Source organism: Varanus komodoensis, unplaced genomic scaffold, assembly GCF_004798865.1.
Source record: "Varanus komodoensis strain SLA01 unplaced genomic scaffold, ASM479886v1 scaffold5, whole genome shotgun sequence".
Classification (NCBI taxonomy): Eukaryota; Metazoa; Chordata; class Lepidosauria; order Squamata; family Varanidae; genus Varanus; species Varanus komodoensis.
This window is the reverse complement of record NW_025336087.1, coordinates 36,064,764-36,081,778: the sequence shown is the minus strand read 5'-3', so window position 1 is coordinate 36,081,778 and position 17,015 is coordinate 36,064,764. Positions and strand designations below refer to the sequence as shown.

The following is a 17,015-nucleotide window of genomic DNA, read 5'->3' as shown; positions in this document are numbered from 1 at the left end:
TTTCCCCCAATACTCAGCTGCTGCCCAAATAGCCATCGTTGTTCAAAAACAAATCAGAAGAAGTGTCTATTATAGAAGTGTTCATAAATCAGCAAATCTGATTGTTTTCATCTATGCATTAATACAGCACATGGATTTGTCTTCCTGTAGTAGTTGCTGTGTTGCAAAATTTAGGCTTAAATTGAAGAAAGTAGGGAAAAGCATTAGGCCACTCAGGTATGACCTAAATCATATCCCTGATGAACGCCTTCTTAAATGAACAGTGCAAAGAAATAGAAGAAAACAATAGAATAGGGAGGACCAGAGATCTCCTCAAGAAAATTGGAGATATGAAGGGGATGCTTCATGCAAAGATGGGCATATTAAAGGACCAAAATGGCAGGGAGCTAACAGAGGCAGAAGAGATTAAGAAGAGGTGGCAAGATTACACAGAGGAACTATACAAGAAAGAGCTTAACGTCCCTGATAACCATGATGGGGTGGTCACTGACCTCGAGCCAGACATCCTGGAATGTGAAGTCAAATGGGTCTTAGGAAGTCTGAGCAACAACAAAGCTAGCGGAGGTGACAGTATTCCAGCTGAGCTATTTAAAATCTTAAAAGACAATGCAGCAAAAGTGCTACACTCATTATGCCAGCAAATTTGGAAAACTCAGTAGTGGCCACAGGATTGGAAAAGGTCAGTTTACATTCCCATCCCAAAGAAGGGCAATGCCAAAGAATGTTCAAACTACCGCATCATTGCACTCATTTCACATGCTAGCAAAGTTATGCTCAAAATCCTACGAGCTAGGCTCCAGCAGTATGTGGACCAAGAACTACCAGAAGTACAGGCAGGATTTCGAAGAGGGAGAGGAACTAGAGACCAAATTGCCAACATATGCTGGATCATGGAGAAAGGGAGTTCCAGAAAAACATCTACTTCTGCTTCATTGACTATGCTAAAGCCCTTGATTGTGTGGATCACAAGTTGTGGCAAGTTCTGAAAGAGATGGGAGTACCAGACCATCTTATATGTCTCTTGAGAAACCTCAGGAAGGAGGGGAGCGCAAAAGTTGGCTTGAAACTCAACATTAAGAAAACTAAGATCATGGCATCTGGTCCTTTCACTTCCTGGCAATAGATGGGGAAGAAATGGAGGTAGTGATAGATTTTATTTCCCTGGGCTCCAAGATCACCACAGATGGGGACTGCAGCCAAGAAATTAAAAGACGCTTGCTCCTTGGGAGGAAAGCTATGGCAAATCTATTTTTTTCAATATTTTTATTAAGATTTTAAACTAAAAACTAAAAAACATCAGTCATCAAATACATCAGACGTACTGGGTCAGCCCCCTGTAACATATCTTTTTAACATTCTATAATCATATTCAAATCGATTTATAACAATTTAAAGACATCTTCAAATCTAAGCCATGTCCCGTTTCTCCAGCCAATCATAAAAAAGGTCCCGTGTTTGATAGAAGTCAGTATCTTCTTTCTCCTTCAGTAATAGAGTCAATCTGTCCATTTCTGCACAGTACAGAATCTTTTTTAAAATCAGTTCCTCAGTGGGTAGTTCCTTATTCTTCCAGTATTGAGCAAGCGCAATCCTCGCCACTGTGATTAAATGTAGCATCAAGTGCATTTCTTGTTTGCTAATATTTTCCAGTATAATGCCTAACAAGAAAATTTCAGGTTTAAAAGCTAAGGGTTTTTGTAGTGTTTCCTCAAGCCATTTATGTATTTTAATCCAATACTTTTTCACATATTCACAGGTCCACCATATATGGTAAAAAGTACCCACATCATGTTTACATTTCCAACATCCATTTGACATATTTAGAAACATCTTAGCTAATCGACTTGGCGACAAATTCCATCTATAAAACATTTTATATAAATTTTCTTTTTACAAAGTTGCTAAAGTTACCTTAATATTTCTCTCCCATAGTTTTTGCCACTTTTCTAATTCAATATTATATCCAAAATTTTGTGCCCATGTTATCATAGTTTCCTTAACCTGTTCCGCTTCCATTTTTCTGTCAAGTAAGAACTCATACATTCTTTTAATCATTTTCTCATCTGTTTTTAGCATCACTTGATCAAAGGCTGTTAGGTCTTTATAAAACCCCCATATTTTACAATCTTTAGCATATCTTGATTGCATCTGCACCTTATACCATCAAGAGATATTGAGTCCAGGTTCTTGTATTTCTTGATCAAGTTTCAGGCCTCCATCCTTATCCAAAATATCATCATATCTTATGATCCCTTCAAAATTCAGTACATTTGGATACACAAAAGCTTCCATAGGTGAAAGCCATCTTGGTAATTTATTATACAATTTTGACTTTAACTTTTCCCACACTGACATTAATGATCTTCTAATAAAGTGACTTAAAAAAGTCCCATGAGACTTAACCTTCTCATACCACATATAAGCATGCCAACCCAGTTGCAAATCATGACCTTCAAGATACAAAATTCTCTTATTTTGTAAGGTTATCCATTCTTTTAGCCAAGTTAAAATAGACGCTTGATAGTACAATGTCCAATCAGGAAGACCAAAACCCCCATTCTTTTTGGTTTCCTGAAGCATTTTTAGTTTAATCCTTGCTTTCTTTTTTTTCCAAATAAATCTTGAAATTTGAAAATTTAAATCCTCAAAAAAAATTTAACAATTTTTACAGGAATCATTTGGAACAAAAACATAAGTTTTGGTAGTATATTCATTTTAACAAGTGCTATTTTTCCCATCAAAGACAATTGTAAATTGTCCCATTTTTCCAGATCACCTTTAATATCCTTCAATAATTTATCATAATTGTCTTCTTTCAAAGTTGTGCATTTAGCTGTAAGATAGATTCCCAAGTATTTAACCTTTTTAACAATCTGCAAGTCCACTTGTTCTTGGAGTCTTTTTTTCTGATCTTGCATAAGATTTTTAACTAAAAGTTTTGTTTTTTCTTTATTTATTTTCATCCCCGTAACCTCATCATATTCGTCAATCCATTGTAAAAGTTTAGGGATTGTTACAAAAGGTTCTTCTATTATAAAGACCAAATCATCTGCGAATGCTTGCAATTTATAATTTTCATCCCTAATTTTAGTACCTTAAATGTTCTCGTCATCCCTGACATTTGTGTTCAAGACCTCTAAAGTCAGAATGAACAATAGGGGTGACAACGGGCATTCTTGCCTTGTACCCTTTTGTATCTCTATAGCCCTTGTAAGTTCTCCATTAATTAAAATCCTGGCCGATTGTCTTTGATAGATGCCTGATATTGCATTCATGAATTTTCCCCCAAACTCCATTTGAGCCATCTGTTGCTTCATGAATTGTCAATTAACATTATCAAAGGCTTTCTGGGCATCCAAAAACAGTAGAGCCATTGATTTTTCCGTGTGTGTCTCATAGTATTCTAGGTTATCCAAGATAGTCCTCAGATTGTTCTTCATTTGTCTTTTAGGCAGGAAACCATTTTGGTCTGGATGAACAAAGTCTATTGAAAACTTCTTCAACCTTTCTGCCAATATAAAGGCAAAAATTTTATAGTCCACATTTAGTAATGGTATAGGTCTGTAATTTTGAATCTGTGTTAAGTCCATATCTTCTTTCAGTATTAATGTGATATTTGCCTCTGTCCAGGTATCTGGTATTTTAGCATTTAACAATGCTTCATTACATATATCTTTAAGAGATGTAGCAAAAACTCCCTCAAAAGATTTGTAAAATTCAGCTGGTAGCCCATCCGGACCAGGGGTTTTATCATTTTTGTCGCATGATTGCCTCTGTTATTTCCATAGTTGTTGCTTCTTGATTCAATAATTTTTGATACTTTTCTGGTAGTTTTGGTAAGTCTCCCTTTCGAATGTATTCTTTTACCTTCTTGATCAAAATCTCCTTCCGGTATAACCTTGCAAAAAAATCTTCAGCTATTTTCTTAATTTGTGTATTTTGTACCTGTAGTCGTCCTTCTCCGTCTTTCAGTTTCAAAATCAGTCTCTTCTCTCTTTCTTTTTTTACTTTATATGCTAGCCATCTCCCCGGTTTATTAGCATTTTCAAAAAAATTCTGTTTAGCTAGTTTCATTTGCTTAGTAAGTTCATTTGTATCCAAGAGATTCAATTTGTGCTTTAAAGTATTCACTTGGACCCTAAGATTTCTTTTTGTTGGATCCTCCTGCAGTTCTTGTTCCCATTTCCTCAGTTCTTCTACTAATGTTGCTCGCTCTTGCTTTTTCTTTTTCTTTATTTTTGCTGAGTAGCTTATTATCAGTCCCCTGACATAGGCTTTAGCTGTATCCCAGACATTCTGTAAAGAAGTTTCTTCCACTTTGTTTATCTGAAAGAATATTTGCATTTCTTTGCTTATCTCTTCTGTAATTTTTTTATCTTTTAGTAACGCTTTATCTAGACTCCATCTGGGCGTCCTTGCAGTTCCTTTCAGTGATATAAATACGGGATTATTATCTGCCCAGACATATGTCTCCATTTCAGCTTCTATCAGATCTGGAACTAAGTCTGGAGTTATCTAAACCATATCAGTTCTAGACCATGACCTATGTCTGTTTGAATAAAGAGACTAATTGGCAGAAGTTGGGTTTTTATGCCTCCAGGCATCTATCAATCTGAGTTCTTCAATCATGTTGGAACAAGACTTTGGAAGCATCCTCCTACCCATTTTTCCCTTACTTTCACTCTTGTGATCGATTCCCTTATTCACAGTTGCATTAAAATCACCCATTACACACAGAGTCTGATCGTCCACTTGTAAGAGTAATGTATGTAGTTTTTGGTAAAAAGTTTCCTGATGGTCATTTGGTGCATATATTGCCACTAAGAGCACCTTTTTAAGTTTAATTGTAATTTCTACCATCGAGATCCTACCATCTTCATCAGCAAGAATATATTTAGGGTCTAATTTTTCTTTAACATATAATGCTAAACCTCTTTTGTGATTCAGAAGATATGAACAATTTTCCCAGTTTTAAACATTCCAGAAGTTTAACACATTGTTTCTTAATATGTGTTTCTTGTAGACAAATTGTATCTAACTTTCGTTTTTGAAGTTGAGCAAAAATCCTTCTTCTTTTAGATGCCATTTAGTCCATTAACATTTAAGGAGAACAATTCAATTTTCCCTTCCTTTTTAAGAGCCATATTTAATAAAATTATCTACTTATTCTTTGCCTTTACAGTTCTACCTTTTTTTTTTTCTCCTTTGAGTCCAAAGTCTGTACTTCTTGTTGTGAATCAACCTTCAGTATTTCTCCTTCTTCAGAATGGTACGCTGTCATTTCCATTGCTTTGGGACCTTTTTCTCCTTCTTTAGAGACAACAGGGTCTTCCTCTTCCAACATGACTCTAAATTTTTCATAGAACTCTTGTGCTTTAAGAATTGAATCCAATTTATATCTTACAGATTTCCATGTGAAAAATATTCCTTCTGGTGTTAGCCACTTAAAGATGATCTCTTTCTTGATCAGTTTTGTAGTAAGGAATAGATATTTCTTTCGTCCCTCTCTAATCCTCCATGGTATCTGTTTCAGGACCGTCACCTCCTGACAATCATCTCTCTTTAACAGCTTCTCCCGTACGGCCTTCAAAACATTGTCTCTTATAGACCTTAGAGCAAATTTGACATGAACTTCTCTTGGAAGTTTTTTTCTGGTATAAGAGGAATTGACCCTAAAAACAAGGTCAATTCCCATACCCATGACCTCATTCTCGATTTCTAAAAGCTCCACCATGTCAGTTATAAGCTCTCGCAGATCCTCATTTTTCTCTTCAGGTATATTCTGAAATCTTAGATAGTAAGATGCCTTCTCCATCTCTAATGCAGCCGTTGAGTCCCATGTTGACTTATTTGTTTGCTTAATTAAATATATTTATCTGCTGTCTCCAATTTTTCTCATACTTGTTGCATTTTTTGTGTATTCTGTTCCACTTTAAGTTGAACAACAGATAATTGGTTGTCACCTCTTTAATAGAGTTATCCAATTTGTCAAGTTGCTCTTTTTGCTCATTTGATAAGCTTTCCAGCCGTGTTGACATCGCCTCTTGAGATGCTTGCAAAGTTGTTAAAGCCGTCTGTATCGCCCAAGTCGTCATTTGCAACTCTTTTAAACTTTTTGCAACATCTTCTGTCTTAAGCTGATGAATTGGACTCTGACCACCTGAGGAGGGTGCTGAAGAGGGCTGAGTTTTCCTCATGATGAAAGTTGTTCACCAAAGAAATTTAAATATAACAGCAAAAAAAAAGTAGAAAGGAAGAAGAAGAAGAAAAAGGGAGGGAGAAAAAATATAAATTGAATATAATATTAAAAAGAAAAAAAAGAGAGAGAAAAAAGAAAGTAGCTTGCAATAATTCCAATAGCCACCGGGTGGCAGCAAAAGGCTATTAAAAAAATGAAAAATTTCATCAGTGTCCAGCTTCTTTTTGGCAGGAGTCCCAGAAAAAATGGCCACAGGCAAATTAGGGGCTTTTCCTACTTCTTTATGCCAATTAACAACAGATATAGTTTTTCCATAGGTAATATTGCAAAAAGAAAGTAAAAATGCTCACCAGAAAGTCATCACAGTAGAGAGGAAAACACCACATAACACAAAAATTATCCTGGCAACTGTCCAGTTAGTCTTGGCAGAAGTCCAAACAGGTATCCAAAATGATCGCTCTACCTTTTAATCTTCTATCATTTAATTCCACAGTAATTGTTCATTTTGCTTTTCGCCCTTAGAGAGATTAAAAGAAAAATCTTTTTCTTCGACTTCAATTCAGATAAAAACCTTCACATTCTCGCCTATATCAGTTGCCGCTTAAAAACTTCGGGACGGCTTTCTCTTTCTTCTGTAAGCCAATTAAGAACAGATACAGCTTTTCTACGGGTAGTATTGCGAAAAGAAATAAGAATGCTTACCAGCCGTCTGATGCTTATCTGGCTAAAATAAGCTAATTCATCAGATGTGGAGAACTGGAAGGGGCTAAAAAACCCCCCTGTGTTGCCCGGTTGAGAAATGCCTGAATTTCTCCCAGTGGATATGGGATTGAGCTATGGCAAATCTAGACAGCATACTAAGAAGCAGAGATATCACCCTGCCCACAAAAGTGCATATAGTCAAGGCTATGATTTTCCCAGTTGCAATGTATGGCTGTGAAAGCTGGACCATAAGGAAGGCTGAGCACCAAAGGATTGAGGCCTTTGAATTGTGGTGTTGGAGGAGACTCCTGCGAGTCCCCTGGACCGCAAGGCGATCAAACCGGTCAGTCCTAGAGGAGATCAACCCTGACTGCTCTTTAGAAGGCCAGATCCTGAAGATGAAACTCAAATACTTTGGCCACCTAATGAGAAGGAAGGACTCCCTGGAGAAGAGCCTAATGCTGGGAACAATAGGTGGCAAAAGAAGAAGGGGACGACAGAGAATGAGGTGGCTAGACGGAGTCACTGAAGCAGTTGGTGTGAGCTTAAGTGGACTCAGAGGGATGCTTGAGGACAGGAAGGCCTGGAGGAATGTTGTCCATAGGGTCATGATGGATCGGACACGACTTCGCAACTAGACAACAAGAAGTCTTGGAACCGAGTTTAACCCTCTCTCCTTAATCACTGCCCTATAGGAGAAATAGGGAAGGGGTAGCATTTCAAAGAGGGCAGGTTTGGAAACTGATTTCCCTGTTGTTGTTTAGCCACAAAGTCATGTCCAACTCTTCATGACCCCATGCACAACATTCCTCCAGGTTCTCCTGTCTTCTACCATCCCCCTGAGTACACCTACTGCCCCAGTGACCCCATCCAGCCACCTCAACCTCTGCCATCCCCTTCTCCTTTTGCCTTCAACCATTCCCATCATCAGGGTCTTCTCCAGTTAGTCCTTCCTTCTTATTAGGTGGCCAAAGTATTTGAGCTTCATCTTCAGTATCTGTCCTTCTAAAGAACAGTCAGGGTTGATTTCCTTCAGGATTGACTGATTTGATTTATTTGCAGTCCAAGGGACTCTCAGGGGTCTTCTCCAACACCACAATTGAAAAGCATCAATTCTTCAGCACTCAGTCTACCTTATGATCCAACTCTCACAGCCATACAGTACAACTGGGAAAACCATAGCTTTGACTATACAAACTTTTGTCACCAGGGTGATATATCTGCTTTTTAGTATGCTGTCTAGATTTGCCATAGCTTTCCTCCCAAGGAGAAAGAGTCTTTTAGTTTCTTGGCTGCAGTCACCGTCTGCAGTGATCTTGGAGCCCAGGAAAATAAAATCTGTCACTACCTCCATTTCTTCCCATCCATTTGCCAGGAAGTGAGAGGACTGGATGCCATGATCTTAGTTTTCTTAATGTTGAGTTTCAAACCAACTTTTGCACTCTCCTCCTTCACCCGCATCAAGAGGCTCTTTAGTTCCTCTTCACTTTCTGCCATTATAGTGGTATCATCTGCATATCTGAGGTTGTTGATATTTCTCCCGGCAATCTTAATTGCAGCTGGTGATTGATCTAGCCCCACCTTTCTCATGATGTGCTCTGCATATAAGTTAAATAGGCAGGGCGACAGTATACAGCCTTGCCGAACTCCTTTCTCAATTTTGAACCAATCAGTGGTTCCGTGTCCAGTTCTCACTGTTGCTTCTTGACCTGCATATAGGTTACTCAAGAGACATATAAGATGGTCTGGTACTCCCATCTCTTTCAGAACTTGCCACAATTTGTTGCGAGCCGCACAATCAAAGGCTTTAGCATAGTCAATGAAGCAGAAGTAGATGTTTTTCTGGAACTCCCTTTCTCCATGATCCAGCATATGTTGGCAATTTGATCTCTAGTTCCTCTCCCTCTTCGAAATCCTGCCTGTACTTCTGGTAGTTCTTGGTCCACATACTGCTGGAGCCTAGCTCGTAGGATTTTGAGCATAACTTTGCTAGCATGTGAAATGAGTGCAATGGTGTGGTAGTTTGAACATTCTTTGGCATTGCCCTTCTTTGGGATGGGAATGTTAACTGATCTTTTCCAATCCTGTGGCCACTGTTGAGTTTTCCAAATTTGCTGGCATAATGAGTGTAGCACTTTTGCTGCATCGTCTTTTAAGATTTTGAATAGCTCAGCTGGAATACTGTCACCTCCGCTAGCTTTGTTGTTGCTCAGACTTCCTGAGACCCATTTGACTTCACATTCCAGGATGACTGGCTCGAGGTCAGTGACCACCCCATCGTGGTTATCAGGGACGTTAAGCTCTTTCTTGTATAGTTCCTCTGTGTAATCTTGCCACCTCTTCTTAATCTCTTCTGCCTCTGTTAGCTCCCTGCCATTTTGGTCCTTTAACATGCCCATCTTTGCATGAAGCATCCCCTTCATATCTCCAATTTTCTTGAAGAGATCTCTGGTCTTCCCTATTCTATTGTTTTTTTCTATTTCTTTGCACTGTTCATTTAAGAAGGCATTCTTATCTCTTCCAGCTATTCTCTGGAATTCTGCATTCAGTTGGGTGTATCTTTCTCTTTCTCACTTGCCTTTTGCTTCTCTTCTTTCCTCAGCTATTTGTAAAGCCTCCTCAGACAACCATTTTGCTTTCTTGCATTTCTTTTTCTTTGGAATGGTTTTAGTTGCTACCTCATGTACAATGTTGCGAACCTCCGCCCATAGTTCTTCAGGCACTCTGTCTATCAGATCTAATTCCTTAAATCTAGTTGTCACCTCTACTGTATATTCATCAGGGATATGATTTAGGTCATACCTGAGTGGCCTGGTGCTTTTCCCTACTTTCTTCAATTTAATCTTTAATTCTGCAACGAGAAGCTCATGATCTGAGCCACAGTCAGCTCCTGGTCTAGTTTTTACTGACTGTATAGAGCTTCTCCATCTTTGGCTGCAGAGCACATAGTCAGTCTGATTTCTGTGTTGACCGTCTGGTGATGTCCATGTGTAGAGTCGTCTCTTGGGTTGTTGGAAAAGAGTGTTTGCTATGACCATCGTATTCTCTTGACAAAATTCTACCAGCCTGTGCCCTGCTTCATTTTGTACTCCAAAGCCAAACTTGCCTGTTATTCCGGTTATCTTTTGGCTTCCTACTTTAGCATTCCAATCCCCCATGATGATAAGGACATCATTTTTGGGTGTTAATTCTCGAAGGTGTTGTAGGCCTTCATAGAACTGATCAACTTCAGCCTCTTCAGCACTAGTGCTTGGGGTGTAGACTTGGACTACTGTGATGTTGAATGGTTTGCCTTGGATTCGAACTGAGATCATTCTGTCATTTTGGAGATTGTATCCCAGTACTACTTTTCCTACTCTTTTATTGACTATGAAAGCTATTCCATTTCTTCTGAGGGATTCTTGCCCGCAGTAGTATACCTGATGGTCATCTGAATTAAATTCACCCATTCCTGTCCATTTTAGTTCGCTGATTCCTAAGATGTTGATGTTTAGTCTTGTCATCTCTTGTTTGACCACATCCAGCTTGCCTTGATTCATGGATCTTACATTCCAGGTTCCTATGGAGTATAGATCTTTACAGCATTGGACTCTCCTTTCACCACCAGATACATCTGCAACTGAGTGTCCTTTCAGCTTTGACCCAGTCGCTTCATTCTTTCTGGTGCTACTAGTGCTAGCCCTCCACTCTTTCCCAGTAGCATATTGGACACCTTCTGACCTGAGGGGCTCATCTTCCAGCGTCATATCTTTTTGCCTTTTGGTATTGTCCATGGGGTTTTCATGGCAAAGATACTGGAGTGGGTTGCCATTTTCTTCTCCAGTGGATCACGTTTTGTCAGAGCTCTCTGCTATGACCTGTCCGTCTTGGGTAGCCCTGCACGGCATAGCTCATAGCTTCATTGCGCTATGCAAGCCCCTTCACCTCGACAAGGCAGTGATCCATGAAGGAGTTAAAGAACTGTAGCCCAAATCTCTTTAATTTGTATCCCACCTTTCAATCAGAGCCAGTGTGGTATAGTGGTTAAGAGCATGGGACTGGGACTCAAGACGATCTGGGTTTGAGTCCCTGCTCAGCCATGGAGCCAACTGGGTGACTTTGGGCCAGTCACAGACTCTCAGCCCAACCTACCTCACGGGGTTGTTGTTGTGGGGATAAGATGGAGGAGGAGAATGATGTAAGCTGCCTCAAGCCCTTTGTAGGAAAAAGGCAGGATATAAATCAATCAATCAATCAATCAGATCAAGCAAATGGCAGGTCAAGGTAGCAATCAGAAAATCATACATCAGCTTAGTTGGAAGGGGCCAGAAGGCCATCAGCTTCTTAGAATTTAAGCCTTGGACATGGCTTGTTCTGTCATCTGAACCAAGCAGAGGAGTTTGTTCTGAGAGTTAAACAACCCATGCATAATCCTTAGCTTCGGACTGAGCACTTACACACACTGCAGTCTTCTATAGCTTAAAGAAGTTTCAATAAGCTATTTGGTTATGTGAAATGGCACTATCTGTGCAATGTTATACATGCATTATGTGGGATGTAATACTGCACTAGTTTGCCTGAAATATTGATATTTGTGTTTTTTCTCAAGAGGAGAATTTAAGGACTAGGGATAGTTTTGGTACGTGACGCTTGCAGTTCAAAGGCTAGGAAGGGGATTGTGTATGCTTTGCCAAAAGCCTATGTGGTGAAGTGTCTTCTGGGCTCCTCTCCCTCCCCCCCCTTTATAGCTAGAGCTTGTTTGTTTTATTTCTCATTGTTCTAGGATGCTGGGAGTAAATTTCATTGGGTTAGATCCCATCTCAGTCATACTTAGAGTAGACCAGTTGAAATAACTAACTCCAGCACATTGACTGAAATTTCTGAGAAGAAATGGCACTCCCTCCTGCCATGGTGATTATTTGTTAAATGGAGCAAATTAAAGATAAAAATCTAGCATAAGTGATATTTAGCAAAGATCCACTGACATGAATGGGAAGGACTTAAGTTAGATTTACCCAATATCATCACTCACTTCCATGTAATGATGTCTATAGTGTATTATCTATGCACTGTATTAAATCTCACCATTCTCAGACTATACACTGACCTTTAACCATGCATACATGAGCTCAGTTCTCACACTGTCCCCATTGGACAGTATTTCTAAATCCATGATTTAGTTTTGGCTTTCTAAATGCCGGATCCATTCCACATGCATTGTATTCCAGGACTGGGTCTTGCCAACATAGTGCTGAGCAAAGAAAGACATGGGCTCTTTCTAAAGGAAAAGCTAGATGCCATAGGACACCTTTCAGACTTTATTGTCTCTTTGCAAGTTGTCAGAGTCAGAACCTGTGAACAAAGAGTCTCTGAAGTTTCTGCAGGGTCACCTGAGTTCATCCTCTCTGTGAGGCACCTTGTCAGTTTCAAACGCTTGTGTCTGGGCTACTTGCCTTTATGGGGGCTCATTGTGCCAAGTGAATAGTAAACCATTGCAGATGTGGCCACAAAGTTCTCTCAATTAATGGGATCAAAGGCTGCTCTTTAGGTATATGTCCTTGCTTGATCCACCCCAGACCAGCAGAAGTTCCAAGTATATCAGAAACTGAATAACTTACAGCCAGCTGGAATCTACTTGATCTCAGAAACTCAGTTAACCTTTATGGAATAAGAAGTGGTCTACAGGTCACTGGAACTAAACAAGAGATATAAAAATGGCACTAAACATTTATTTCGAATATATTTAAAATATGGAAGGTAATTTTTTTGCAGTTCATTTTTTTGCCATTAGCAGATGGCAAAAGGCAATTTTTCATAGACATTAGCAGATTCTGTGAAAATAATGTATGACATCTGTTTCAGTTACTGTCCACTGGTAGTTATAGTAGACAAAGCAAAATCTAATAGCTATGCAAATTGTACTGGAAATAAACTGGATTTTTTTCCAGTTTAAGGTTACAATTTTGTGCACACTTATTTGGAGGAAGCCCCCTTGAGCTGAATAACATTAATTCCTGAGTAGGCATTTATAGTATTACACTGTTACACAGAAAAATGAAAAGTTTGGTATTCCCCTAGTTCTGTTTATTGGGACACAAACAGTGATGCCTTAAGAGAAGTTAAGCAAAGATTAATTTACCTGACTACCATTCTAAAACAATCCACTGCAGATCAGGGTGTAATATGAGCTGTGATTCCACATTGAAAGTCTCTGAATAATACATTTTATCCCCAGTCCATGATTAACAAAGAACAGAGTGTCCTTAGCCATGCCTTGCAGTTGTTGCACACCTGCAGTTAGGAAAAAAGCCACCCACAGCACCATTCTGGATTCCCAGGCCCAAATCCCAGAACCTTATGCAGAAATCATGCCCTACAAGTTGCTTCATTATTCTCGATTCATCTCTTCCAAGGAATTGGAAAATGGTTGAACTTGCCTTGCTAAAGCTTCCCCCCCCTTTTTGTTCACCACACACTTAGTTAAATGACAGACTGACGTTCAATGTTTCATTTCAATGTTAATGAAAATCGAGACATTCCTGCCTGTAGCATACACAGGATCTCTGTGAGGTTGCAGGGGAGCTTAGAGAGCGAAACGTGAAACTGAGGCTAGGGGCAGGCAGTTGTCAAAATGTGTCAAAAGTCCTCACGCCCTTTCCTTGCTTTCCAAATGTACCCTCTGAAGCAAGCCCTGCCTCCTCTTCACGCACCATCACTGCTGTCTCTAGAATTTGGCTGTAATATAATGACTCCAGGTTTCTAGTCCTGTGGCAAAAATTTCTCCTCTCATATCTATAAAAAATCACCTTTTACAATGCATGGATTATATGGGCCGACTAAAGGCTGTGAAGGAATAAGCGGAGCACATCCGTCAGACCAAAAATGGGGAGGGACGCATCCTTGAATGCACTGCGCTTTCTTGACGACGAGGGCTTGCTTTGATTTTCGCAGGCACGAGCACGACCTTCCCTGACCCGGTGCCTTCCAGATGCGTTTCACTACAACTCCCAGCTCCCCCAGCCAAACGTCCTAGCTGGCAAGCCCGTTTTCGACGGCCGGTGCCTTGAACCTGCAGAAGAGGGAAGGAACTTCGCGCACCCTCGGCGGCGAAAACGGCTTGTCGACTCGCGGGTGGCGCTGGTTGGGCGCGACCCTTGCCCGAGCCCGCCTGCCACGTGGACGGAGCCAATGGCGCTTCTTGGGGCGGGGCGTGGGACTCCTGGCGGACACCGCCTCCGCCGCCTCGTCGGCTATTGGTGTGTAGGAGCACTCCGGCCCCTTCGCGCTATGTTGCTGCAGCTCGGCCTCGCCGCGCTCTCGCGACGCGCTTTGCCCAGGGCGAGAGCCGCGTCGCTCGTCTCGCGTGCGCCTTCCTGCTCCAGACCCGCCGCCTTCATGTCGACGTTCCTGATCAATCAAGCCTCGTACGCGTGGCTGAAAGAGCTGGGCCTGCAAGAGGAGAACGGGGGCGTGTATAATGGCTCCTGGGGAGGAAGAGGAGAGGTACGCGGCTCGCGCTAGGGGGAGGCGAGCGGGCTTGGCTGGCCGCCTAAACGCAGGGCAGAGAGGACGCGCTGAAGCGAAGGGGCTAAGTTCTGGAGTTTGCTCCCTCTGCGGCACACTCCCCTTCCTTTGCAAGTCCTGAGTGGAGAGGTGTCTCTCTGAAAAGCTCCTCCTTCTCCTTTTGCTTGCAGATCTGCGAAATCGGAGCACGGTTTCTTTTCTGAGCATGTTGGGTACTTTTCCAGTGCTGCAACATGTTTCTTCATGCAGTTTGCTGTCCTGACTCAGGCGCAAATCAAGTCAAAAGTGGCTGTATTGCCCCGCAAACAGGCTATAAATATATAGCCAATATAGGTCTTTCTGCAATATTTAGTGACTTTCCAGCTTTCATCTAAAAAACAACACCAGCTTATATTCATTGTAACTGAACGGGACTGAAATGTCTTCTCTTTAGGTGGTGACATCATACTGTCCTGCGAACCATCAGCCGATAGCCAGAGTTCGCCAGGTAAGGTCCCTTGTGGTCTTTGGTTAAGCTGTAACATTTAAGTATCACCTTACCTTAAGTATCAGCCAAAAGGAGTCCCAAAATGATTTACAAAGAAACAGAACTGTCCCCATGCAGCAAATACAGGCTACAGTATCAATTCATTAAAATCATTTGTACAACTACCACACTCTGAAAGACAGGACAAAGAACTTTCCTCATACAGCACATATGTGAACAACAAAAAATAGTAAGTGGAGCCAGGCTATTGAAATATCAACTGTCTACCTAACAAAGTGGGTGCCAGGTGAACTTCCCTGGGGTTACCAGAGAAAAGTCCCATTCTCTTGTTGCTACCCGCCAAATAGCTCTTGGAGGGAGCATGAGAGCGCCTGAGCGTCAGTCTCAGGGTTCAGGCATGTTTGCATTGCAAAATATGGTCGTTTGGAAAATTGCATCGCTAGAAAACTTTCCATGCTCTTCTAGCTAAAGGCTATGCTTGGAATGTTAAAAAGGGTGACAGGGAAGGAAATACAGAAACTGTCTCAGGGCAATTTAAGTTGCAAATTTCATGGTAGTGGTCTCCCTTTCTCTGCTGGATGGAGACTGTATATATTAAAATGGTGCTGTTTGGTGCTCACATCACAGAAAGAGGTCTGTGGCGTGCATCTCTTTTTATGTGTCATGTCAGGTAAACCATTTGAAAAACTTTTGTTCAGAGAGAAGATATTCCAAAAAGAGTAACATAGCACCATCCTATGGTGTAAATGTTTTTGCCATTAACCTAGCCTTTCCCATCCTGGTGCCTTCCAGATGTTTTGGAATACAATCAGCCGCAGTCAGTATGGCTAATGGTCAAGTATGGTGGAAATTGTGGTCCAACACTTCTGCAGGGCAGCTGGTAGGGGAAGCAGGCATAAACAGCTACTTGTTCTAAATCGTATAAAGCAGGGGTAGAGAACAGTCTTGGTTTGGGGAGCTGAATGGTACTCTCCTCAGGCTGTTTGAAGGCTGGATGATGGTTGTGGTAGTGGGTGTTAATGCTATCTATTCTGCAGCCAAAGTGCTTCAGGCAGAGATTAGCTTTTTGGCCTTGTTTTAGTCTTTGTGGCATGTGACTTTTCTTCTGGGTGTGGCAAGTTTGCCAGCAGCAAAGCCTCCAGACTGAGGTGATGCTAAGAGTGCTCTAGCTGGTATCTTAGTTGAGGCCTTTATGCTGACACTGCATCTTCTTCATTGGAGATGGTACAGCATGGGCAAAACTGTGCTGAATAAGGTAGTAGCTGGACTGCGCCAGCCACCACCTCAACCAGGGTCACTTCAGCTGCATGCTCATCTCCCCAGTGAGAGAAGGTCCAGCCTGGGTGAGACCCTGGATTTGTGCTGTGTGCATCATCCCCATGGCATGGCAAGCAGACAGACTTGGGTGGAGCTGGAAGAGAAGCTTTGTGGTGCCATGTCAAGTGTTGTCTCTGGATTGCGGTAATAGACAGCACTATCTCAGGTGTATCTCCAAATTGCTATTAGATCCTATAGTTACTTGTGTCGATACATTATAAGCGAAGCAAGGTTTTTAAGCGTTCTCTTTCCTTTAGGCCAGTTTGGAAGACTATGAAGAAACAGTAAAGAAAGCAAAAGAGGCATGGAAAGTATGGGCAGAGGTACGTATTCATATTTTTCTGAAATGTACCTAATCGTATCTAAATGTATTGTTAATGAGTCAGAATCCATTAAGATGCCGTACTTAATCGTACTTACTTGGGAATAAGGGTCTTGTGTGTGAGTAGACCTGCAATGGGACCCTTTGGCTTTCTTTGACTCATTCACATTAAATAATGTTTTCTCTTGGGGGGAAAACCATATTTGATCTTGTGGGAATTGCCACTGGTATAGATTGCTGAAATTCACAAATCTTTTAACAACCATACTGCCTTTTTAGGGTTGGATTTATCTCTTATTTCTTTGGCTCCACGGATCACAGTATCCCATCTGTGTGACTGTCCTTGAGGTTTATGGTCTTTCTTTCTTCTTCTTGTCATGCAGAGATTCTTTGTGTACTTGTCTCATCCTCTAATCTATATTATTGTTTACACTAATTACCCTGATGCTCTTTGAAATATTCTAGGATGATAAAATCTTTGACTG

At 41.0% G+C, this 17,015-nt stretch overlaps 1 protein-coding gene across 1 annotated transcript in view; it reads left to right on the top strand.

Annotated features, from left to right (window-relative positions):
* The first annotated feature begins 14,159 nt into the window (after nucleotides 1-14,159).
* ALDH7A1 (aldehyde dehydrogenase 7 family member A1) overlaps nucleotides 14,160-17,015 on the top strand; it is a 28,188-nt gene continuing 25,332 nt past the window's right edge. The window contains exons 1-3 of the mRNA XM_044446055.1: nucleotides 14,160-14,383; nucleotides 14,838-14,891; nucleotides 16,466-16,531. Of these exons, the coding sequence (XP_044301990.1) occupies nucleotides 14,168-14,383; nucleotides 14,838-14,891; nucleotides 16,466-16,531 (336 nt within the window). The 5' untranslated portion in view covers nucleotides 14,160-14,167. The remainder of the gene's footprint in view (nucleotides 14,384-14,837; nucleotides 14,892-16,465; nucleotides 16,532-17,015) is intronic.